We start from the raw sequence: 20,622 nt of genomic DNA on the forward strand, positions 1-20,622 counted from the left end.
AAAGGTGCCTAGCCTCTGTCTGCCCGTCCCCCAGCTCCATGGTGATCCGAGACCTCACCCTGCGCAGTGCTGCCAGCTTCGGCTCCTTCCACCTGATACGCCTGCTGTATGATGAGTACATGTTCTATCTGGTGGAGCACCGCGTCGCCAAGGCAACCGGGGAGACACCCATTGCTGTGATGGGAGAGGTGAGGACCAGAGAAGCCTCCAGGGGTGAGGGAGTCTGCTGAGTATGACACAGTGGACAGTGGGCAGGAAAGAGCTCTCATGCTGGAGCCTGCAGGCCTGGGTTCAGATCCTGTCTCCTCGGCCAACTCTTTATTCTCACTCTGAGCAGGATACCCTGCCTCTGAATGAGGCCTCAAACATAGGCCTTTTTTTTTTATTGTGGTAAAATACATGTAACATACAATTTACTATTTTAACCATTTTGAAGTGAACAATTCAGTGACATTTAGTACATTCACAGTGTTGTGCAATATTACCTCTATCTAATTCCAGAACAGTCTATCACCCCAAAGAGAAGCCCCATTCCCATCCTCCTCCCAGCACCTGGCAACCATGAATCTGTCTCTGGATTTGCTTGTTCTGGACATTTCACATGGAATCACACTATGTGGCCTTTGGTCTCTGGCTCCTCATACTGAGCATCATGTTTTCACGGTTTATCCACGTTGTAGGGGGTGTCAGTGCTTTGCTCTTTTTAGTGGCTGAGTAATATTCCAGTATGTGGATGTTCAGCATTTTGTTTGTCCATTCATCTATTGGTGGACATCTGGGCTCTTTCCACCTTTTGGCTATTGTGAATTGTGCTGCAGTAAACATGTGTGTACAAGTTTTTGTTTGAACACCTATTTTCAGTTATTTTGGGTATCTGCCCAGGAGTGGAATTTCTGGGTCATGTGGGATTATTTTGAGGAAGAAATGAGGTTATCCTTGTACAGCTTTTGGAACATAATAAGCCCTTGATAAATGCCAGCTATTCCTTCACTGTCACTATTCAGAGGCCACAGCCCCTGTCTCCTCTCTGGCCTGAGCAGTCAGCACCCCCTCAACTCTCTAGTAGCTCTTAGACACAACCCGGAAAGTGGCAGAGGGGACACCTAGCATCATAGCTCCTCCTTATGTAAGAAGCCCTCACTCACAAAGCAAAGCCTGTTCGAACCGCTGGCGTTCATGAGGACCCCCTCTGCAGAGGGCCTGATGCTGGTCTTCTCCCTTTCAGTTCAACGACCTCGCCTCCCTGTCGCTGACCCTGCTGGACAAAGGTGGGTGAGTCCGTGGCTTTCCCGTGAGGCTTCCTCCTGCGAGTGGCCTGGTGGGAAATCAGGGCAGCTTCTCGGGTGGGTTGAGAGACTCAGGAGCTGGCACCCAGAGGGTGACACCCAGGCAGCAGTAGGTGTCCCAGTGATGCCTCCGAGTAGCCCTGTCCTCTCCTACTTGAGTGTGGCACTTCATGGGCACCCAAGCCAGGCTCCAAGGAGCAGGGCCACAGCCAGGAATGAGGTGGGAGGGAGGATTTGAAGGGGTAGCGGGGCAGAAAGGCCCCCAGCTCCAGCCCATTCCCTGTCCCCAGAGGGGTGGGAGGACCAAGCACTAAGGGAAAACCTGCCAGGAATGTGACCCAGGCAAATGAGCACTGGTCAAGAGAAGTCACGGATAAGAAGGCCGGGAAGGACCAGGTTAACCAGACCAGAGTTGAGGTCTGTTCATGCCTGAGCGCCTCTGAGGATGTGCTTCTCTCTCCCTCCCTCCTGTCACCCCCCACTCACCCTTTTCTCCCCTACACTGACCCCACAGATGACATCAGTGAAGACCGGAGCAGTGAGGCCGATGCGGATGCCCGCAGCTTGGGTGAGCCCCTGGTAAAACGGGAGCGCAGCGACCCGAACCACTCCCTGTAGGATGTGTAGCACCGAGGCCCCTCCCCAGGCCTGCCTGGCCTCCTCGAGCTCCACAACAGTCGTGCCTCTTACATGAAGTGACCTTGACTCTGACTCAAAGGATCCCAGGGCATGTGCACCCTGAAAGGACATGCTGTTCCTCCCCAAGAAAACTGTTGTTCACCACAGCTGAAGGTCACACCTGGTTCTGAGTACCTGAGTGGCTCCCCTGGGGGTCACCCGGATCATCTTTTCCTCCTGACTGTCTTAGTTCTCCCGTCTGCTGGACTGTGACCTTCAGGCCACTTCCACACACCCCGCCGAGCTGGAAAGACCGAGCTGGGCAGGTCAGCACCTCTGCGTTGGGCTTCTCCATTCAGCTCAGTCCAGTTTTCACCGTGATTTTTAAAACTCAGGCAGATCCCAGAAAGGAAGGGGGTCTCATAGCTGTTGGTCAGTCCCACGCTGACCCCATCCATGGAGACCCTGCTCTGGTGCCCCTGTGATGGAAAGGCGTGTCTCCGCACTGCACCCCATGGCCTCTCGTAGACAGACTGTCCTCGGCCTCCTGTCCTGTGCTGAAGCAGGGAGGTCCCAGGGCCCCACTTCTAGACTCTAAAGGTCCACACAGCGTGTCCCTAGATGGCAGGCAGCCCATGGGCCCATGTGGCTCAAAGAACAAGTCACAGAAATAAGCCCGCTGTGCTAAGAATTAACACCAGAAGGATTACCAGCACCAGGAAGGACTGTGGGTCTGTCCAAGGCTACAGCCAACATGAAGCCAACCGCTGAGTCTGCAACGCGTCTGATCCAAGGGGGCCCAGGCAGTGGTGCATTCAGAAGCCCGCCATCCCGCCAAAGCTGCACCAATAGCCGTGCCTGCAGTGTGGTCCACAGAATCTTCCAGAACGCCTGCCTTGGAATTGGTGATCCTGGAGAACGGTGACCCTGGGCAGGTCCCACCTTGAACTGATTGAAGTTGAGATCTTTTCTGGGGACAAACAAATCCCAAGGACTTGGACAGCCCTGAACTTTAAACTTCCAATCTGTGTCCCAATAGCAACACGCACTTGGTTGCTCCGTGTGAGAGTCCTGTCCCAAAAGCAACTGCAAAGAAAGACAAACCTCTAGTCTAGGAAGCGCCATCTAATGCAATGCAAATGTTTCTCTCTTTGGAAATATCTTTATACCAATAGTTCTGTGCACCAATTGTTATTAGAACATTTCTTAATAATGTATATTGCAGTATATTTGGTCCCCAATATTTTATCTCATTCACGTCAAGCAGGAGCGCTGGGCCCACCTCGGCCCTCGCCAGGTGTGCGGGGTGCGGGGGAGGAAATGGCAAGAAAGAGACTCGCTGACTGTAGAAACCCCAAGTCCATGATGATCACAATGTTTGTCTGGGCTTAGCGTTCAAGACTTAGATAAAATCAGACAGAATGTTTTTTAATATACATCTCCTCTGCTGGAAGGCCCTGAAGCCCACAGGGCATGCACTGTGATGGCCTCTTCCTTCCCAGTGTCAGCTGGGTTCTGCCTTAGGCTCTGCCCTGTCCTCTGCAGGATTCCACGAGGAGGACTACAAATGACAGTAAAGACACGAGTCTTCCGAGCCTGTTCGCGTTTTTCATTGCAGTAAACACATTAAGCATACCCATTTGGGGGTCACAATCCACACTCCAGCCCCCTCCCACCCCAGGGTGCTGGAGGGTAGACGCTCCCTCCCGGCCTGCTCGGAACAGCAGCTTGGAGAAGGAGCATGTTCTTCAAGCTTCACTTAGCAAGGCCAGTCCAGGGCCAAAGATGGCAACAATTCCTAGCACAGGATGGTCGAGGCCATTTGTAAACCGAGTAAATTCATTCAAATATTACAGAATAAATCCATACTCCAGCCACTGAAGCAGCCCACCAGTTGTTCTCAAGGTTTATTTGGGGGGGTGGGGGGGCTGGCAAATCCAGAATCTCCTAAGAACCAATGCTAGAGCTTGCTCCAAACTAGCCAATCCCTGGGCCCCAGCTGAAGAAAGCCTGCCTCTTGGGATTGGGCTGGATCTGGGAATCCATATTGTGACCACCACTTCCCAGGGGAGTGTGACACAGGGGATCATAGGACTTTGAAGAAACCCTGCAGAGGAGAGTGATGCCATTCCTGATCAGCCTCCCCTAAAAGCAGCTTCTCACTGCCAGGCCAGTACCCCACATGCCCCCAGGGATGCTCGGCCTTAGGCCCCAGAGCAGGCCTCTCTGTCCCAGGAAGTGGCCCTGGGCCATGGGTCCCTTCTAGAATCCTCTATGATGGGGCCTCCAGGTGACACTAAAATTGTCCATCACTTCCTTGGGCTGGGACTCCAGGGTCTGTGCTTGGCTTAATGCTCTTCTGTCACTATCTTGAAATTCTTAATTTTGGAACAAAGGGCCTACATTTTCATTTTCACTGGGCCCCACAAATTCCATGGCTGATCCTGGTGAACTCCCTCTTCTTCAGGCCCTGACACTGCTGATTCCCTGCCAGTCTCACGGAACCCAGACTCGCCCCTACTCTCTGGTGATTCACAATTTCAGCTACTTAGCAGCAATAGCTCTTGCACCCAACAGTAGGCCACCCCCCCTCCCCCGCCTTCCCCTTCAGAGAAACAGGCTGGGTGTTGGGTGGCAGGGTCCCTGGAGGAGAATCGGGCCCTGCCCTTGAGGTCTGAGTGGGGGTGGATTGAACATGGGTGGTGCCTACGTGGTTACTGCCCCAGGAGTCAGAGATATGAGCAAGGGAACCTGGGGAAGTCCCACAGGCTGCCAAGTTCCTTGGAGGGCACGCTGGGTCAGGGCTCTGGGAAGCAGGCATTGCACAATGGAGGGAACCTCGTCCTACCAAGAGCCTCTGGGAGCTTCTGCCTAATCACAGGAGCTCCACAATAGACACTGGTCTGATCTCCTCTTTTTTTTTTTTTGTAAATATATTTTATTGATTTTTTTACAGAGAGAAAGGGAGAGAGTTAGAGAGTCAGAAACATCGATGAGAGAGAAACATCGATCAGCTGCCTCTTGCACATCTCCTACTGGGGATGTGCCCGCAACCCAGGTACATGCCCTTGACCGGAATCGAACCTGGGACCCTTCAATCCGCAGGCCAACGCTCTATCCACTGAGCCAAACCGGTTTCAGCTGATCCTCTTTTTGACGATCTTCCAAGGCAGGCACTACCCCGATTGTACACATTGGGGAATTGAGGCTGTTGGCTGGAATGCAGACATGATGGCTGGAGCACCAACAGCCACTTTAGATCTTGAGGTGTATGTTATCTAATAAGGATGGCAAAGCAATGTGACAGAAGGAGCCTGGGCCCCTGGTGATCATTATAGCTTTAATGGCCCCATCAGAATTCAATAAGCCACAGTTGGGTGGAAAGGGAGTGCAGGGGGACCCATAGATGCCCCTACACACCCCACTGCAGGTGTTAACTTGTCTGCCTTGCTCAAGACTATTTCCCAATTCTAGCACACTGTATGCTTAGCAAACATTTAGTGAATGAGTGAGTGGATTAATGACTGGAGAAGGCCTCTGGGAGAAGATACTATGCCTGGGGATCATGGGAAGGCAGAGGAAAGGAGAGAAAATGTGGAGGAAAGATGAGGAATAGGCAAAGCGAAACTTGGGAGGCCACCATCAGAATTTTTAAGGCTGGACTGATTCTGGAAGGATGGATTAAACATGAAGAAACTGGAAGCAAGGAGGTCAACTAGGTACTTGTGAAAGTCTACAAGGGAGGCTCTAGGGGCTGAACTGAGTGTGGTAGGGGAAGGGGGGCCGAGGGCCCAGGCCTGCTAGGGCCACTGTCCAGCGGCAGGCCCAGTGGGTTATAAAATCATGCTTGTGACTTAGGATCAGTTCAGTTTTCTTTTTAATGGACTAAGAAAAGATCAGGAGTGTCAACATAATAAAAATAAGCATGGCTTTATAAGATCTTAATTTCAGTATATATTAATGTGTATATATATCATACGTGTGTGTGTGTGTGTGTGTGTGTGTGTGTGTGTGTGTGTGTGTGTGTGGTATTGGACTGTAATGTATTGAATATTCATATGTATCCAAAGGCACAATGCCAGAGAGTAGTTCTCACCCTATTTTGAGGTTATGGGTCCCTTCTAGAATCCTCTATGATGGACAATTGTGGGGTTTTGCTATCCAGCTTCTGTCCCACCTTCTTTGGAGATGACCTTTCTCCCATAGAACCCAATTTCTATGTGGGTTCTCTCACATCCTGGGAACAGACTTGTCGTGTGTGGAGAGCAGCAAGGAGGCCACTGTGGCCGGCACAGCATGGCAGATGGGGCAGGAAGGGCAGATGGGGGGAGATAAGGGAGGCTGCCTGGATCCTGGCGGGAACTTGGGGTTTCATTCCAGGATGGTGGCCCGTAAGTGAGAGGCCAATAACTACAAAATGGACTGAAAAGTCCCCTCCCTTAGCCCTCCTATGTACAACTGCCCACTGGATGCCCCCACTGGCGTCAAGATACCTCAAATGGCATCTCCCCAACAGCTGGGCACCTAGAGGCACTCAATCAACATCTGATGGAGGCTTGAACTGGGTAGAGGTGGGACCCTAGGCAGGGCAGAGATTGATAAATGCCTTGTGGTGCTGGGCCCATGCAATACTTTCTGCTTGGATTCTGACCAGGGAGTTGAATGACTGTAAGACTGAAAACAACTGAATTTGGGGCATTCTCACGAGGTGCCCCTCCGATAATGCTAAACAATTCCCAGCCCAAGACCTGCTGGGACTGCCCAGTGTTTTCTCCTCTTTGATCTTAGCATCCTCTTAACTTTCAAGCAAATTCCCCCTTTCTTTACATTTGGCCAAAGGTAGTTTTTAGGGTTTGCAACCAGTCTCCAAAGCAAGACTACTTAGTTCCCATGAGTTTTTTGGTGTGTTTTTTAAATCCTCATTCTAGGATGTTTGTTGTTGTTGTTTTATTGATTTTAGAGAGAAAGGAAGGGGGAGAGAGAAAAACATGGATCGGTTACCTCCCATACATGCTCCCACCGGCGACCAAACCGACAACCTAGGTATGTGCCCTGACTGGGAATCGAACCCACAACCTTTTGCTGTATGGGAGGAGTCTCCAACCAACTGAGCCACCCCGCCAGTGCCCCTAGGAGTTTTGCAGGCAGGATCAGTAGGGATTCTCAGACCTCGGAAGCCCTCCCAGGATCTGGAGCCCCTGTTTCTGAGGTGGCACATGCGTACTGATGACAGCGTGATCCTCAGAGCTGCCAGGCGCAGTGCAACTGAAACATGCTCAACCTCTGCTGGTGCAGCCAGCACCTACTGACCTTGTTCCCAAGAGATGCCAGACCCCCAACACGTGCAGAGCCTTTGAGTCCCCACAAGTTTACTTAGAAAGACCGGGTAGTTCAGTTGGTTAGATTGTCGTCCCAATACCATGCACCAAGGTTGCAGGTTCATTCCCAGTCGGCACACACAAGAATCAACCCATGGATGCATAAATAAGTGGAACAACAAATGAATGTTTCTCTTTCTTGCTCTCGCTCTCTCCCTTACCCTCTCTAAAATCAATTTTTAAAATATTTTTTTTAAAAAATAAGGAAAAGCCCAGCCGGCAAGGCTGTGGTTGAGCATTGACCTATGAACCAAGAGGTCAAGATTTGATTCCCGGTCAGGTCACAGGCCTGGGTTGCAGGCTCGATCCTCGGTATGGGGCGTGCAGGAGGCAGCTGATCAATGATTCTCATTATTGATGTTTCAATCTCTCTCACCCTCTCCCTCTCTGAAATCAATAAAAATATATTTTAAAAATACGATAAAATAAAAAAGGAATGAATTGCTTTTCTCCTGGAGCCATTTTTAATTAATCCCAATCTTCTGCCACCCCCCAGTGGTCACTGTGAGACACAGCCTTTTCCTTTTGGTCCACAGACTCTGCGAGCTCAGACTTTGCCTAGAATGGGGGCTTTGTTTACTAAATTGCAATACTGCCTAGAAAGACAAGCTCTTTCCTCCCTCTGCCTCTCCTTTTCCTCAAATATTCCCTATTTATTTATATCCCTGCTAGATATTAAATAATTACAAGGGGAAAAGTATTAACCTAGCAGGTACCATAGACCTATTGATCTAAGTTATCATCAGTGAGGACACAAACCTACATCAAGTGCCTCCTAATAGGACACCCTGAGAACACATCACTCCCACATTATTCCTGCCCAAAATACATCAGCAGAATTTAATCACTAGGAAACATTAAAAAACAAAAATTAAGGCCATTCTACAAAAAATAGGGCAGTACTTGTATCAGTGTCATGGTTAAGGAAAAATAAGGCTGAGGAATTGATCCCTACCGAAGGACTATGGAGAAACAACCCCAAAAGGATGTCGTTTCTGGAGGGATACTGGAGTGGATCCTGGAACAGAAAATAAATGTTAGTGATGAAATATGACTAAGGTTTGTACATTAGTGAACAGTACTGCATCAAGGTTAACTTCCTGGTTTGGGTCATTTCACTTACCTAAGAGGTGAATATTCGGGAATCTGGGTGAAGCTATGTGTAATGTCTTGGTACTATTTCTGCATTTTTGGTAAGTGAATTTAGTTTAATTTGAAAGTGAAAACTTTTAAATAATATTTTTATTGACTTTTAGAGAAAGAAGGGAGAGGGAAAGAGAAAGAGAAACATCCATGGAAGAGCGGAACATCCATCAGCTGCCTCCTGCACGCTCCCTACCAGGATCTCAAGCTCCCCTCCCGGGCATGTGCCCTAACTGGGAATCGGACAGGCAACCTTTTGGTACACAGGACAACGTCCAACCAGCTGAGCCACACCACTAGGACAAAAGTTAAAAAATGTTTTAATTACAAATAAAATAGAGTAAGGTAAGTATTTCCATACCATATTTAACTGCTGCACCCAGTGTAGGTCAGGGGTTGCCCTCTGTGTCAGTGTCAGCCACATTGGACATCCTACTGTGAGAAACTCAGAGACGGAGGGAAGACAGGGAACGGTGCTGAGCCGGAGCGGCAACACAATGCCTCCCCTCTGTCCCCACCTGACTCTACGCTCCCTGACGGAGGGAACTGTATCTGATTCATCTCTGGGTCTTGACCTCAGTGTGAGGCTGGGCACAAGGCAGATACTTTTTCACATGGCTGGCTCCCTGCCCACGATGGGAAAACAACTGAATTACAGTTGTGAAGGCTTTTACCTGGAGCCCAACTATAAAAGCCATTTTCCATCTTGGCTGTGGATAAGGAAGTTCACAGTTCTCAGAGCTCAGCCGGGCTCAGGGGTACCTCGGACTTGTCTCCTAGTAAGCTAAGGAGGAAGCAGGCAGCAGAGAGGCTGATCAGCAGTTTAAGGTAAACAATTTGGATCCCTCCACTTCCCACTTCCAAGCCTTGTATTAGGAAAAACACCAAATTTCTCGCTCGCGCCCCTCCCTAACCGCATTTCCTCACTCTGTCCTGGCCCACACAGCTCCTCACTGCTCCTCCAGCTCGCCAACCTGGTTCCTGCCTCAGACCTTTGCACTCACTGTTCTGTCTAGAATGCTTCTCCTACAGATCTACTAAAATGTCACCCCTCAGAGGCTACTTCCCTAAAGTATCCCTCTGTCACTTTGTCACAACATGCTATTTTCTTTTCTTTGTAGCACTAGTCACTATCTCAAATGATTTTGCTTACCTGCCTATTGTCAGTCTCCCCACCGAAGAATGCAAAGTTCCGGGAAGGCAAGGTCTGTCTTGTTCATCTTGGACCCCAACATGTAAAAAGCAGTGTCTGAGGCATAGTAGGTCTGGCGGATAGAGATTGCTGCATAACAAATATCCCCCAAATTCAGTGGCTTATAACAGCAACCATCATTTAATTTATCTTCCATGGTTTCTGAAGGTGAGAAACAGCAAGGCATAGGCGGGGCAGTTCTCTCTCAGGGCGTTTGTGGTCTCAGTGTTTCAGCTTCCTTGCAGCATGGCTGCCTCGGGGCAGTTGGGCCGCTTACATGATGGCTGAAGACTTTTAAGAGCAAGTGTTCCAGCAAAGCAGGCGGAAGTAACCTCCCCTCACTCTGTCATGACCTAGCCTTGTAAGTTCCCTGGTGTCATTTCTACTATACTCTGTTCAGCAACAAGCTCATCCCCATGAAAGGGAAGGGGACAGAGACTTCGCTCCTGATGGGAAGAAGGTCAAATAACTTGGGGCCATGTTTTAAAACCACCAGAGTAGGTGGCGAACAAATATTTGTTTAATAAATAAATATTGACTAAGTTAATTTCTTAGAGGAGACCAAATAAAGATATCAAAAGAAAGCCTGCAGGGCATGGTGTTGGCAGCCACGGGCACTGTGATGAAAACTGTGTAACCAGTGGAAATTCAGTTGGCCTATCAGGCTGATAGGTTTAGCATCTCTCAATGTGCCTTGGAAAACCACCACTGGATTATATTTACCAAGTAATGACGTGTTTCTGGGAGTTTCCCAAAGTGTGGGATGAATGCAGAGTATGAAATGACTTTAGGAGACATGTAGACATGGCATTAAATGACACCAAATCACATGGATTATAGTTATCCCATTTTCAATTATCTGTCACGCCTTCTCATCATGTCAAGGAGAAAGTTCAGGTAAGTGAATAATATGCCTTTAATCACCCTCTAATACTTTGCTAATCTCTTTAGAAAAGGCAGGCTCAGCACCTTGGCAGGCAACAGTAGCCACCCAAAATTTTAAAACCTCATTTTTCCTGTTTATTTTTTTTGATATTTTTTAAATGTTTTTATTGATTTTTTTTTTTTAAGAGAGAGGGGAAGGGAGAGGGGGAAACATCCATCTGCCACCTCCTGCAAGCCCCCTACTGGGGGTCAAGCCCACAACCAGGGCATTGGCCCTGACTGGGAATCCAACCTGTGACCTTTCCATGCATGGGACAGCACTCAACCGAGCCACACCAGCCAGGGCCCTGTTTATTTTTACAATCACCTCCTATTCATGGCTGGCAGTTTTTATTTTAAATGATATACAGTATCTATTTAACAACTTTAAACCAATAAAAAGGCAGGGAAAGAATTCATTAAAGGTCACAGGGTTCAGAGATATGGCAAAGGCCAAGAAGAGATTATATGTAATGACATATAATGAATACTAGGGGCCCAGTCGTGCACGGGTAGGGTCCCTAGGCCTGGCTCTCAATCAGGGCCGATTGGAGCCTTCCGGCTGCTGGCCAGGGCCTCCCTTCCTCAGATGCTGGTTGCCAACTGGGGCCTTCCTTCGTTCCATGCCACCCCCTGGTGGTCAGCGCATGTCATAGAGAGCAATCAAACTCCCAGTCGAACTCGCACCCAAGAGGACAATTTGCATATTAGGCTTTTATTATATAGGATATTGCTATTTTCAAATAAAGCTGTTTATGGACACTCCAATTTAAATTCCATACAATTTTCACATGTTCTAAGATATTACTCCTCTTCTGGCTTTTTCCAACAATTAAAAATGTAACACCATTCTTAGCTCACAAGCTAGAGACCTCCTCCTTTAGATTCCCCTGGAGGAGGAGCGAAACTGGGATTCAAACCTAAATAAGCCATAGGACACAAAGTCCCAAGAAGAGGGATCAACAAATGCAAAGATCCTGAGGCTGAAAGGAGTCTAGCGTGCTTCAGGGATGGAAAGACCCCTGTGGCTGAACTGCAGTAAGGGGGAGCCTGGGAGCAAAGGCCAGGGATCTGTGTAAGTCTGAATAAGAGGTTTAGAGTCGATTCCAAGTTCAGCAAAAGCCCTTTGGAAACAGTAAGGAAAGATGTGCCCTTGATCCAACTTACATTTTTAAAAGATTCCTGCGCATGTTGCTGTGTGCAGAACAAAGTTGGAGCTCCAGAAGAATGAAAGGAAGGAGAGCAGAGAGAGGACACTGTCTAGTCTTCCAGGACAAAGAGGAGGATGGTCTGGCCTGGGGTGCTGACAGCCAAGCTGATGAGAACCGGTGGGTCTGGGCTAGGCTTTGGTGAGGTAGAACCCCCAGGGTGTTCTGAGAGATTCATAGCAGGTGAATCTAGAATGAGTCCCATTCTAGATTCTTACATCAGCCGGTGGGGTTGATCAGCCCATTTACAGATGAAACTCCAGGCCTGGTCTGTGCCAGGGCGCTGTTCCATTCATGACATCAGGTATGGCCATCCTGGAGCTCCCATTCTATTGGCCTAGACTAGAGATCAAGTCCCTTGCGCGGGGTCCCCCAGCCAACACCTGTGTCCCCCACGGACCACCCCCACCTTTGGCCAGTTATTTTTAACCTCTGATTTCTGCTTGCTCGCCTCAACCACTCCCCACGTCCCCAAGAAAGCATCTGCCCAATGTACTTGCCCCTTAGAAGGGGAAACTGAAGCCTGAAGTGACAGGGAGCCAAAAACCCCTAGCAGGCCACCCCCTCTGGCCTTTGACCTGTGCGTGTGGAAAGCCCCCTGCCACGGTCCGCAGACTCCCCAGGATTTACCTAGAAGGTTTCCATCGCGGCGCTCTGGAAGGCTCACTCTCCCACCACTGGGATTCCCGGAAAACAAGCAGTAAACTGAGGCGACTAGACCCAGCACCAGCCGCGCTCCCTTACTGAACGTGTACATTTCCCCCTTGCCCGGGATGCTCGTGTGGGGCACTGCGCATGCGCCCTGCCCTGACCACGCCCCCTCGATCGGCGGGAAAAGGAGGCGGGGGCGGTTAGTGCGCAGGCGAGTGCTCCAAACAGGGCCTGCCGGTGACAGCAATACAGAGCTCGACCCCGCGCCGGGCTCGGCGCGCAGGCGCGAGCTGCCCTCCTCGCTCGGAGTCGGCTTGGGAAGTGCGCACGCGCGAGAGTTTCTGGCAGAAAGCAGGCGAGCAGCGGCCAGCGCGGAGCCTTGTGGGAGGGCTTGAGGAAGTAAAATGGCGGACCTGGCGAACGAAGGTAGGGGAGGCGCCGTCGAGGTCCAGCTGGCGGCCAGCGAACGGGCGGGGGAAGGTCCAAAAGCCACTGGCCCGAGGGGTGAGCACCCCAGAGTGCGGGGGGCCTGTCTGCTTCCAGATAGTGGCGCAGTGGGTCCCGTAGCCGTCCCCCATCGCGTCCCCTCAGGCCGGGCTCACCGGCTCGGCCCATCACTCCCGGCAGCCCCGACTCTGCCGTCCTCCAGCTAGTGGGTCGGGAAGGCCGCTGGGGCCGCGGCCCTGACGCCCTTCCGCCTCGCGGACCCGGCCGAGGGCGGATAGGCATGGGAGGCGCGGCCTCATCGCCTTGGCCTCGGTTGTAAATAGATCTCTGGGCCTGGTGGTTCCAGCGCGCCACACTCCCTCCCCGCCCCCTCATTCTCCGGCACCCGGCCACCCCTATCCCGGGCCTCGCTGTCTGACCGGCCCACCCACTAATCCCGTGGGGTTCTCATCCTCCGCGGGCCTTCCCCATTCAGAGGACGGAGGACGCCCGGTCTGTTTGCACCTCCCGCCGCGAACTCGGCCCCCAGTTCCCGCCAGTTCCCCAGATCCTTCGTGGCGACCTGAGAGTCGCACCTAGTCTGCCAGCCTTTAGGCCGGGCCGCAGGATGTGGGCCCTGAAAGTCCTGGCTCCTCTTTGGCCCTTTTTTGCTGCAGTTCCAGAGAGAGAGAGACTGTGATCCTCTCCCCTGTTGAGCGCTGACATCCCACCTGAAGGTTTATGACAAGGTTACAGAGCCGAATCCCTGGAGAAAACACTCCATAAGCCGATGTCTGCTCACATCAGCAGTGGTGTTGATACCGCTGTAGCTTCGGGACTTCCTAGGCCTATTTTTAGCTCCCCCCTCTTCTAGGTGCACAGCTACACGCGACCTATCTCCCTGCCTGGCCCTGATCCCCAATACCATGCTCCCAGCTATTGGAGGGTGTCCTGAGGTTTCCATAGTGAACCGCATGAATGCATGAATTGATAATAAGTGCTCACCCTGGTGGAGCATTTGTGATGGTACCAGGTAATGTTCAATGTCTTGATCACCCTGTGTTTTCTCCGGTAATACAAAAGCTCTGTGAGGTAGGTACTGTAGCCCTGTGCTCCGTGCTCCTGGTAAAGAAACAAAGTAGTTTTTTGTACAAAGCAGGTCACACAGCCAGGAAGGAGCAGGGATGTGAATCAATGAGGTCTGGCTTCAGAACCACCCCCTACCGTGGTCATTTTATGGCACATCCCTTTTATAAGATAAAGGAGCCTATAGAGCATTCATAAGATTTAAAGTTAGTAGAGGGACTGGACAAATTGGAATCAATATGACTTACTTTATATATTTACATCTTCGCCTCATTCAGTTTCTTGACCTCAAGACTCATCTACCCAATATCATATTCGCCATTTCTATTTGGGTGTCTAATAGGCATATCAAACAAAATCCCTGTCTTTTCTCCAAAAACCTGTCCATGCCATCGTCTTTCCCCCATTGTAGTAAATGGCAAGTCCATCCTTTGAATCAGGCCGCAAACCTTGAAGTCACCTTGACTCCTCTCTTTCTCTTACTTGCCACAGTAAATCCTGTCTGTTCCACCTTGAAAGTATTTTAGAGGATGACCACTTAACACCAACACTGTTGCCCCTTGGGTGTTCCTTCTACCCTTACTGCTTAACCCAGAAGCCATAGTGGCCCCCTGATACCTCCCTGTCCTCTCCCACCACTCTCTCCCTGATTCTGGCTTTCTCAGTGTCCCTTGAATAATCCATTAGCTCCCTCCATTATGCCTTTGGACCTGCTGCTTCCTCTTCCTGAATCACTCTTCCCCATATATTCCCATGGCCCACTCCCTCATCTGTCAGATTTTTACTCAAGGATTACTTTATTGAGACTTTCTCTGGCTACCTGTGTTAAATTGTATCCACATTCCCTGTCCCCTTTACCCTGCTTAATTTTACCCACAGCACTTAATCACCATCTGGCATGCTAGGTTTACTTGTTTGTTCAACTCCTCTTCTACTGGAATATAAGCTCCACGAGGGCAAGGCTTTCTGTCTGTCATTATTACTGATGGAGTCACAACATCTAGAACAGTGCCTGGCAGAGTAGGTATCCAAGAAATGTTTGTCCGATGAATGAATGAATGAATGAATGAATGAATGAATGAATGAATTCAGTGAGGACCTTCATTGGGAGATATCTTTTAGCATAAAGAGGAAATTATGGATTCCTGTTTCCCAGGGATACCATTTCTAGCATATGCCTGACACATCAGCTGTCAATTTTAAATTACTACATAGTTGAATGGATAAGTGTAAAATAGAGAAATGGAATGTTTTTGTGTAATGAATGCCGTACTCACCTAGTACTTTGCCTCTGGCACTAGTTCTGGCATAGATGTCCTCAGGAAATTAACTTTCAGGGCTTTTTATGCCTCACATATTCCTGCCATCCTTTAATTAGTCATTATGTGTTTCTTGACTCCATTTCTGGATTTGGCTTGGATGTTAAACTTATCGCTGTAAACTAAGACTCCCTTGCCTATGCATTTTGAAGCCTTAAGGACTGCCCCATCCATGTGCTTTTCCTCTTGCTATTTAAGCTCCAAATGCTCTCTTGGATTCTGTCTTTCTAGACAGGGATCCTAAGCTGATCCATCCTCACACCCTCTGTCTCTCTTCTGTGGGCCATTGCCACCTCTGTGAGTCTGAGCATTGGCTAGCCACCCGGTCTGGGCATCAGGATTGCCTAGGGAGTTTTTTTGTTTTGGGGTTTTTTAAAAATATATATTTTATTGATTTTTTACAGAGAAGAAGGGAGGGGGATAGTTAGAAACATCGATGAGAGAGAAACATCGATCAGCTGCCTCCTGCACACCCCCTACTGGGGATGTGTCCGCAACCAAGGTACATGCCCTTGACTAGAATCGAACCCGGGACCCTTCAGTCCACAGGCCGATGCTCTATCCACTGAGCCAAACCAGTCAAGGTGCTTAGGGAGCTTTTTTAAAACCAGAAATGCTCAGTCCCCCACACCACACCTATTCTGATTCTGTGAGGTGTTGGGTGGGCCCTGGGCGTCTATACAGTTAGAAAGCAGCCAGGGTTGAGAAACCACGGGCTTGAGTGGGACATGATAGGAGTACTGCTTATCTACAAAGAAATGTTTCCAGTGCTTTACCCATCACAATGGCCCTTGTTGCCATAGTGATCTCTTCAGGGATGCTTGACAACAGCTCCCAGAGCCCTTTCTTGGTATTCCTGTAGTCTGTGACTTGTCCAGTTGTGTTTTGGGATATTCTCTTCTTCCTGGCATTTTGCTATTGATACATCCCAAACTCTAATCATCCTAACTCTGAAGTTATTCTGCATTGTAGACTAACATCAGGCTTTGATGGCAGCATGTTGATCTTGGTAAAGTTAACGAAGAATAGGGATAGGGGAGCAGAGTGTATTTGAGTTATAGGAAATCTTGGGTTCTAGATCCTGCATTACCATATACATTACTACATACATTTGAATTCTTACTGACTTGTGGACATGCATGATAGAAAACTGAGATGTGGTATAAAGCAGGGTTCTCAACTTTGGCCCCATTGACATTTTGGGTTGGATGATTTTTTGTGGTAGAGGCTGCCCTATATCTTGTAGAATGTTTAGCATCATAGTGGCATCCCTGATTCTACCCACAGATATCAGTAGCACACACTCTCCCCTGAATCCCTGCCTCAAGGGTCGTGACAACCAAAAATGTCTTCAGACACTGCAAAATGTCCCAGGGTGGGCGGTGAGTGAACCATCAGCAGTTGAGACCCACAGTGGTTCTCAACCTTCCTAATGCCACGACCCTTTAATACAGTTCCTCATGTTGTGGTGACTCCCCAACCAAAAAATTATTTTCGTTGCTACTTCATAACTGTAATTTTGCTGCTGTTATGAATTGTAATGTAAATATCTGATATGCAGGATGTATTTTCATTGTTCGCAACCCACAGGTTGAGAACCGCTGCCTAGAATAAGTGATGGTGAGGCACAGGCTGTGCCCTATATATTGGATTTTATGTTTTGACTCTGCCTTTGTATTCTCTGAGTGCCTTTAGGCAAATTCTTAACCCTTTTGAGCCTCAGTTTCCTCACCAGTAAAATGGGAATGGTCATAACTATCTCATGGTTGCTGGTAGTATTCGCTAAATTAATGCATATAAATTATTTAGCACCTTTCTCAGCACACAGTAATAAACAGTCAGTAAATGGTAGCTATTTTTACTGCAGTGGGCTCATGTTGTAGACATTTAGCTTAAGTGCTCAGCAAAGAGAGAGGGGAAAAAAAGAGAGAGATGAATCTGAGTAGTGCAGATGAATCTATCCCAATGAATGATATGACCCTGGGGTCAGCCCATGGTTGAAGCCAGCGGGAGCTGGTCCTCCTGTTTTCTGCCTTGCCTTTCATTGCTTGATCTTCTAGCATTGGGTTCTCAGCCTCAGCACTGTGGACATCCGGAACCAGATCATTCTTTGTTGTGGGGCTACCCTGTGCATTGTAGGGTATCGATTGGCTTCCCAGGCCTTGATCCACTAAAAGCCAGTAGGACCCTTCCCCAGTTGTGATAACCAAAAATGTTTCCAGACATTGGCCAATGTCCCCTGGCGGGATGGCACAATTACTCCCATTTGAGAACCAGTGATCTAGCCTGATCAGCTATCAGTCTAGAGATTTTCAAGGTTGGTTTGGCTTTTCTCAGTTTTTTTATCTTGTTGACTTAAAACCTAAACCCTGAGAGGATGAGTTGCAACTGAATTTTTATTAATGAGCCAGAACTCATTTGGACTCATCAATTCACTTAATTCTCACCATCCCCTCCCCCTGCCCTAAATTTTTAGGCTAAGTGATAAACATTTAAAAATTTTTCATTAAGTTGTGATAAACTTTAACTCTGGGATTTGCCCTCAGGTCAGAGCATGCACGTTTGACTCTCGGGTGCCCCTCATGTCTGTAGCATGTGGGGCCTGGTGTTAGTAAGAGATGTCATGCTACCTCAAAGGCTGCAAAATCATTGGGTGTTAGAGCTGGTTGGGATGTGGTTTGTGCTTATAGTACAAGGGAGTTGGAGTGAATGGAGGCAATACGAATTTGGTAAGATTAGAATGGAGTTTGCAAAAGGAACACTCTTTGGGGTTGCCGATGGGGGCATTTTAGGTGCCAGTTGAATTCTGGGTCTAGTAAGTGAGTTCAGGCAGAGGATAGGCTGGAGTAGAGTGGGAGATGAGGGCCACTCAGGGAACAGTGGGGTGCATTTGGAGGATCTCCAGTACATTAGAAAGGCAGATGGCCAAGGTGGCTACTATTGACTTGACCAAGTCTTGGTAGCTCTCCATGGTACTTTAATCAGTCAAGAGGCAGATGGGTTTGCAATTACATCATTATCTACTCAGGACCTAGTGGTAGTGTGGGCAGCAAATTTCTTCATTTTATTTGAACAGGATTTCTTTTTCCCACCTATGTGCAGTACCCTTCCTGTGGTCTCATGGAATCCTGTGTGAAGTGATTGTACATTACTACTAGGTAGCAAACTATATAGCACAGGGCCTCAGAATAAAGCCCTGCATGTCCACAGCTTGCTTGGTTGTTGGCACGCTGTGCTGTTGCATAGTACTTGCTTGAATCTTAACCCTGATTGTCCATCCCACTTGTTTATTGTTTAAGGAGGTTTTGAGGAAAATAAAAACTGATGCCTGTTCTGTACCGTCATTGCTGCATTGGTCCAGGGCATCGTAGTTTTAAAAGGCTCCACAGATGTCTTATGACATGAAGCCAGGGTTGAAAACCACAGGCAGAAGTTAGAAGATTGCTTCAAGGGTAAGCAGACATGTTTAATTTGGCACATTTAGGTTTTTCTTTGTTTTAATTAGGAGCCAAAACTTAAGAATTCTGAGGTTTCTAGGGTGTAAAATAGCCCAAGTTTCTGATTTCTCATGAAAAACAAGAACCAGGCTCCGCCTGCATACCTGCATAGTATGATTTGCCTGGTCTGAGGAGCAGCTGCTGCCCTTGAGATATACTGTCCCAGACACCACAATCCTCACTGAGTTGTTTGGGGCCTGGCCCACTTCCTCCTTTTCTGGTGCCTGCCCAACCTGGGTTGGCTTTTTGTTTCAACCCTTTTGTACCCCCTCTTAGACACAGTGTTCTTTCTACTCAGGGTACTCTTTAATCTCAGCAGAAAGCTCTGACTATCCGCAATTAATTTGGGTTTCAGTGTCCTCCAATGCTAATATTCAGAGAGCAGTATATGGCAATGGTTCTCCAAGACGGTCCAGAAGCCCCTGGAAGTGCCCAAGACCTCTCAAGTACCTTGGGCAAGTTGTTTGACTTCAGTTCCTGCATCTTTGCAGTGGGAACAATGCAAATTAAGTCTGAGGATAGTTGTGTGAGAGAGAACATATGTCAGGTCATTGACTCACTGGCTTTTGCAGGTACTATCAGTTACGACTGGCTGCTACTCTTCTGATTGGGTGCCTGGATAGAGAAAAAGTTCCTTTGGGGTTATAGCTGTGTCCTCATCATTACTGACATTAGGGTTAGTAGGGGCCATCCTGTGCATTGTAGCATGTTTAGCAGTATCCCTCCTTACATTTTACCCACATGATGCCATTGGTACCCACCTACCCCAGTCATTACAAGGAGAAATATCTCCAGACAAGGAAAAATGTCTCAGATGTCCCCTCAAGGATAGAATCACCCCCATGTGAGACCCCCTGGGTTAGGGAATTCCATTGACACCCCCATACCCGAAACTGTTCTATAATCATCTGGTTTACTAAATTCCTAATCCTGCACACATTTAAGTACACAAACTGCCCAGCTGGTGTGTCTCAGTGTTGGAGCATCATCTTATGAACCAGGAGATCACGGTTCAATTCCAGATCAGGGCACATGCCTGGGTTGTGGACTTGATCCCCAATGGGGACCGTGCAGGAGGCAGCCAATAGGATGATTCTCATCATTGATGTTTCTATCTCTCTCCCTCTCCCTTCCTCTCTGAAATAAATACACAAACTGAGTGCGGAGGAAAAAAGGAGGTAACTTACAGAAGCTGGGGGTCACCCTGTTTGTATTGTCTGACACACCGGGAACTTACTCTGGTGTATAATGTTAGTTAGCGAGCTAAAGCAGTCTTTTTCCAAACAATTAATTTAGAACCAGGAGATCTGGTTCAACCTCAGAACAGTTGATATTTGGGTTTGAATCAATCTTTGTGATTGGGGGACCGTCCAATGCACCCTAGGATGTTGATCAATATCCCTGGTCTCCATTTAGTAGATGTCATTAGCAGCTTCTCCCCATTGTGATAACCAAAACTGTCTTCAGACATTGTCTATTGTTCCTAGGGGGAACAAAATCACCCCTGGTGAGAACTACTGGGCTATAAGATTAAATAAAACTATCCAGGAATAAATTATTTGCCAACTAGAGTTTAGGCTCACCCTCCTGACCTTCCTTTTTCATTGTGGTCTTTTGGCATCATGGCCTTCATATCCCTGTTAATGAGGAGGAACAGTGCTTTCCATGACCTTTCAGGTCCAAGGTGAGGACCTGACAGAATGTCAGAGCTGAAAAGGACCTTTAGAGATGCTCCAGATCCAAGCCATTCATTTCATGAGAGCTAAAGCGGGGAGAGTTGGCTGGTAACACATGCCTACTGCCAGCCATTGAGTCGATTGGTCATCCTTTCTAGTGGATCAGTACCATCAACTTAATGGGAATTTGTTCTTCTCCCAAAAACTGACGCGTGGGG

At 48.5% G+C, this 20,622-nt stretch overlaps 2 protein-coding genes and 1 long non-coding RNA gene across 42 annotated transcripts in view; 2 read left to right on the forward strand and 1 right to left on the reverse strand.

Moving 5' to 3' along the window:
• The window catches only part of RFX2 (regulatory factor X2), a 90,669-nt gene extending 86,883 nt beyond the window's left edge, over positions 1 to 3,786 (forward strand). For 16 of the 20 annotated variants that reach the window (XM_059696967.1, XM_059696961.1, XM_059696966.1 and 13 more), the window contains 3 exons: positions 5 to 188; positions 1,226 to 1,268; positions 1,801 to 3,786. In XM_059696967.1, the coding sequence (XP_059552950.1) occupies positions 5 to 188; positions 1,226 to 1,268; positions 1,801 to 1,904 (331 nt within the window). In that variant the 3' untranslated portion in view covers positions 1,905 to 3,786. The remainder of the gene's footprint in view (positions 1 to 4; positions 189 to 1,225; positions 1,269 to 1,800) is intronic. The other 4 variants (XM_059696972.1, XM_059696974.1, XM_059696962.1 and 1 more) reach the window with 1 other exon arrangement.
• LOC132235136 (uncharacterized) lies at positions 33 to 12,536 on the reverse strand. Its single transcript, XR_009452984.1, has 2 exons — positions 12,380 to 12,536; positions 33 to 3,465 (listed from the first exon to the last, which is right to left on the reverse strand). It is a non-coding gene; the product is annotated as an uncharacterized LOC132235136 (long non-coding RNA).
• Positions 12,537 to 12,630: 94 nt separating this feature from the next.
• RANBP3 (RAN binding protein 3) overlaps positions 12,631 to 20,622 on the forward strand; it is a 62,232-nt gene continuing 54,240 nt past the window's right edge. For 17 of the 21 annotated variants that reach the window (XR_009452982.1, XM_059696982.1, XM_059696987.1 and 14 more), the window contains exon 1: positions 12,631 to 12,904. Coding sequence is in view for 20 of the 21 variants with exons in the window: in XM_059696982.1 (XP_059552965.1) it covers positions 12,805 to 12,904 (100 nt within the window). In the remaining variant the exon portion in view is untranslated. Of the gene's footprint in view, positions 12,905 to 13,710; positions 13,860 to 20,622 lie in introns of those variants that run through there. The other 4 variants (XM_059696988.1, XM_059696999.1, XM_059696983.1 and 1 more) reach the window with 3 other exon arrangements.

The sequence above is a fragment of the Myotis daubentonii genome, chromosome 5, assembly GCF_963259705.1.
Source record: "Myotis daubentonii chromosome 5, mMyoDau2.1, whole genome shotgun sequence".
NCBI classification, from domain to species: Eukaryota; Metazoa; Chordata; class Mammalia; order Chiroptera; family Vespertilionidae; genus Myotis; species Myotis daubentonii.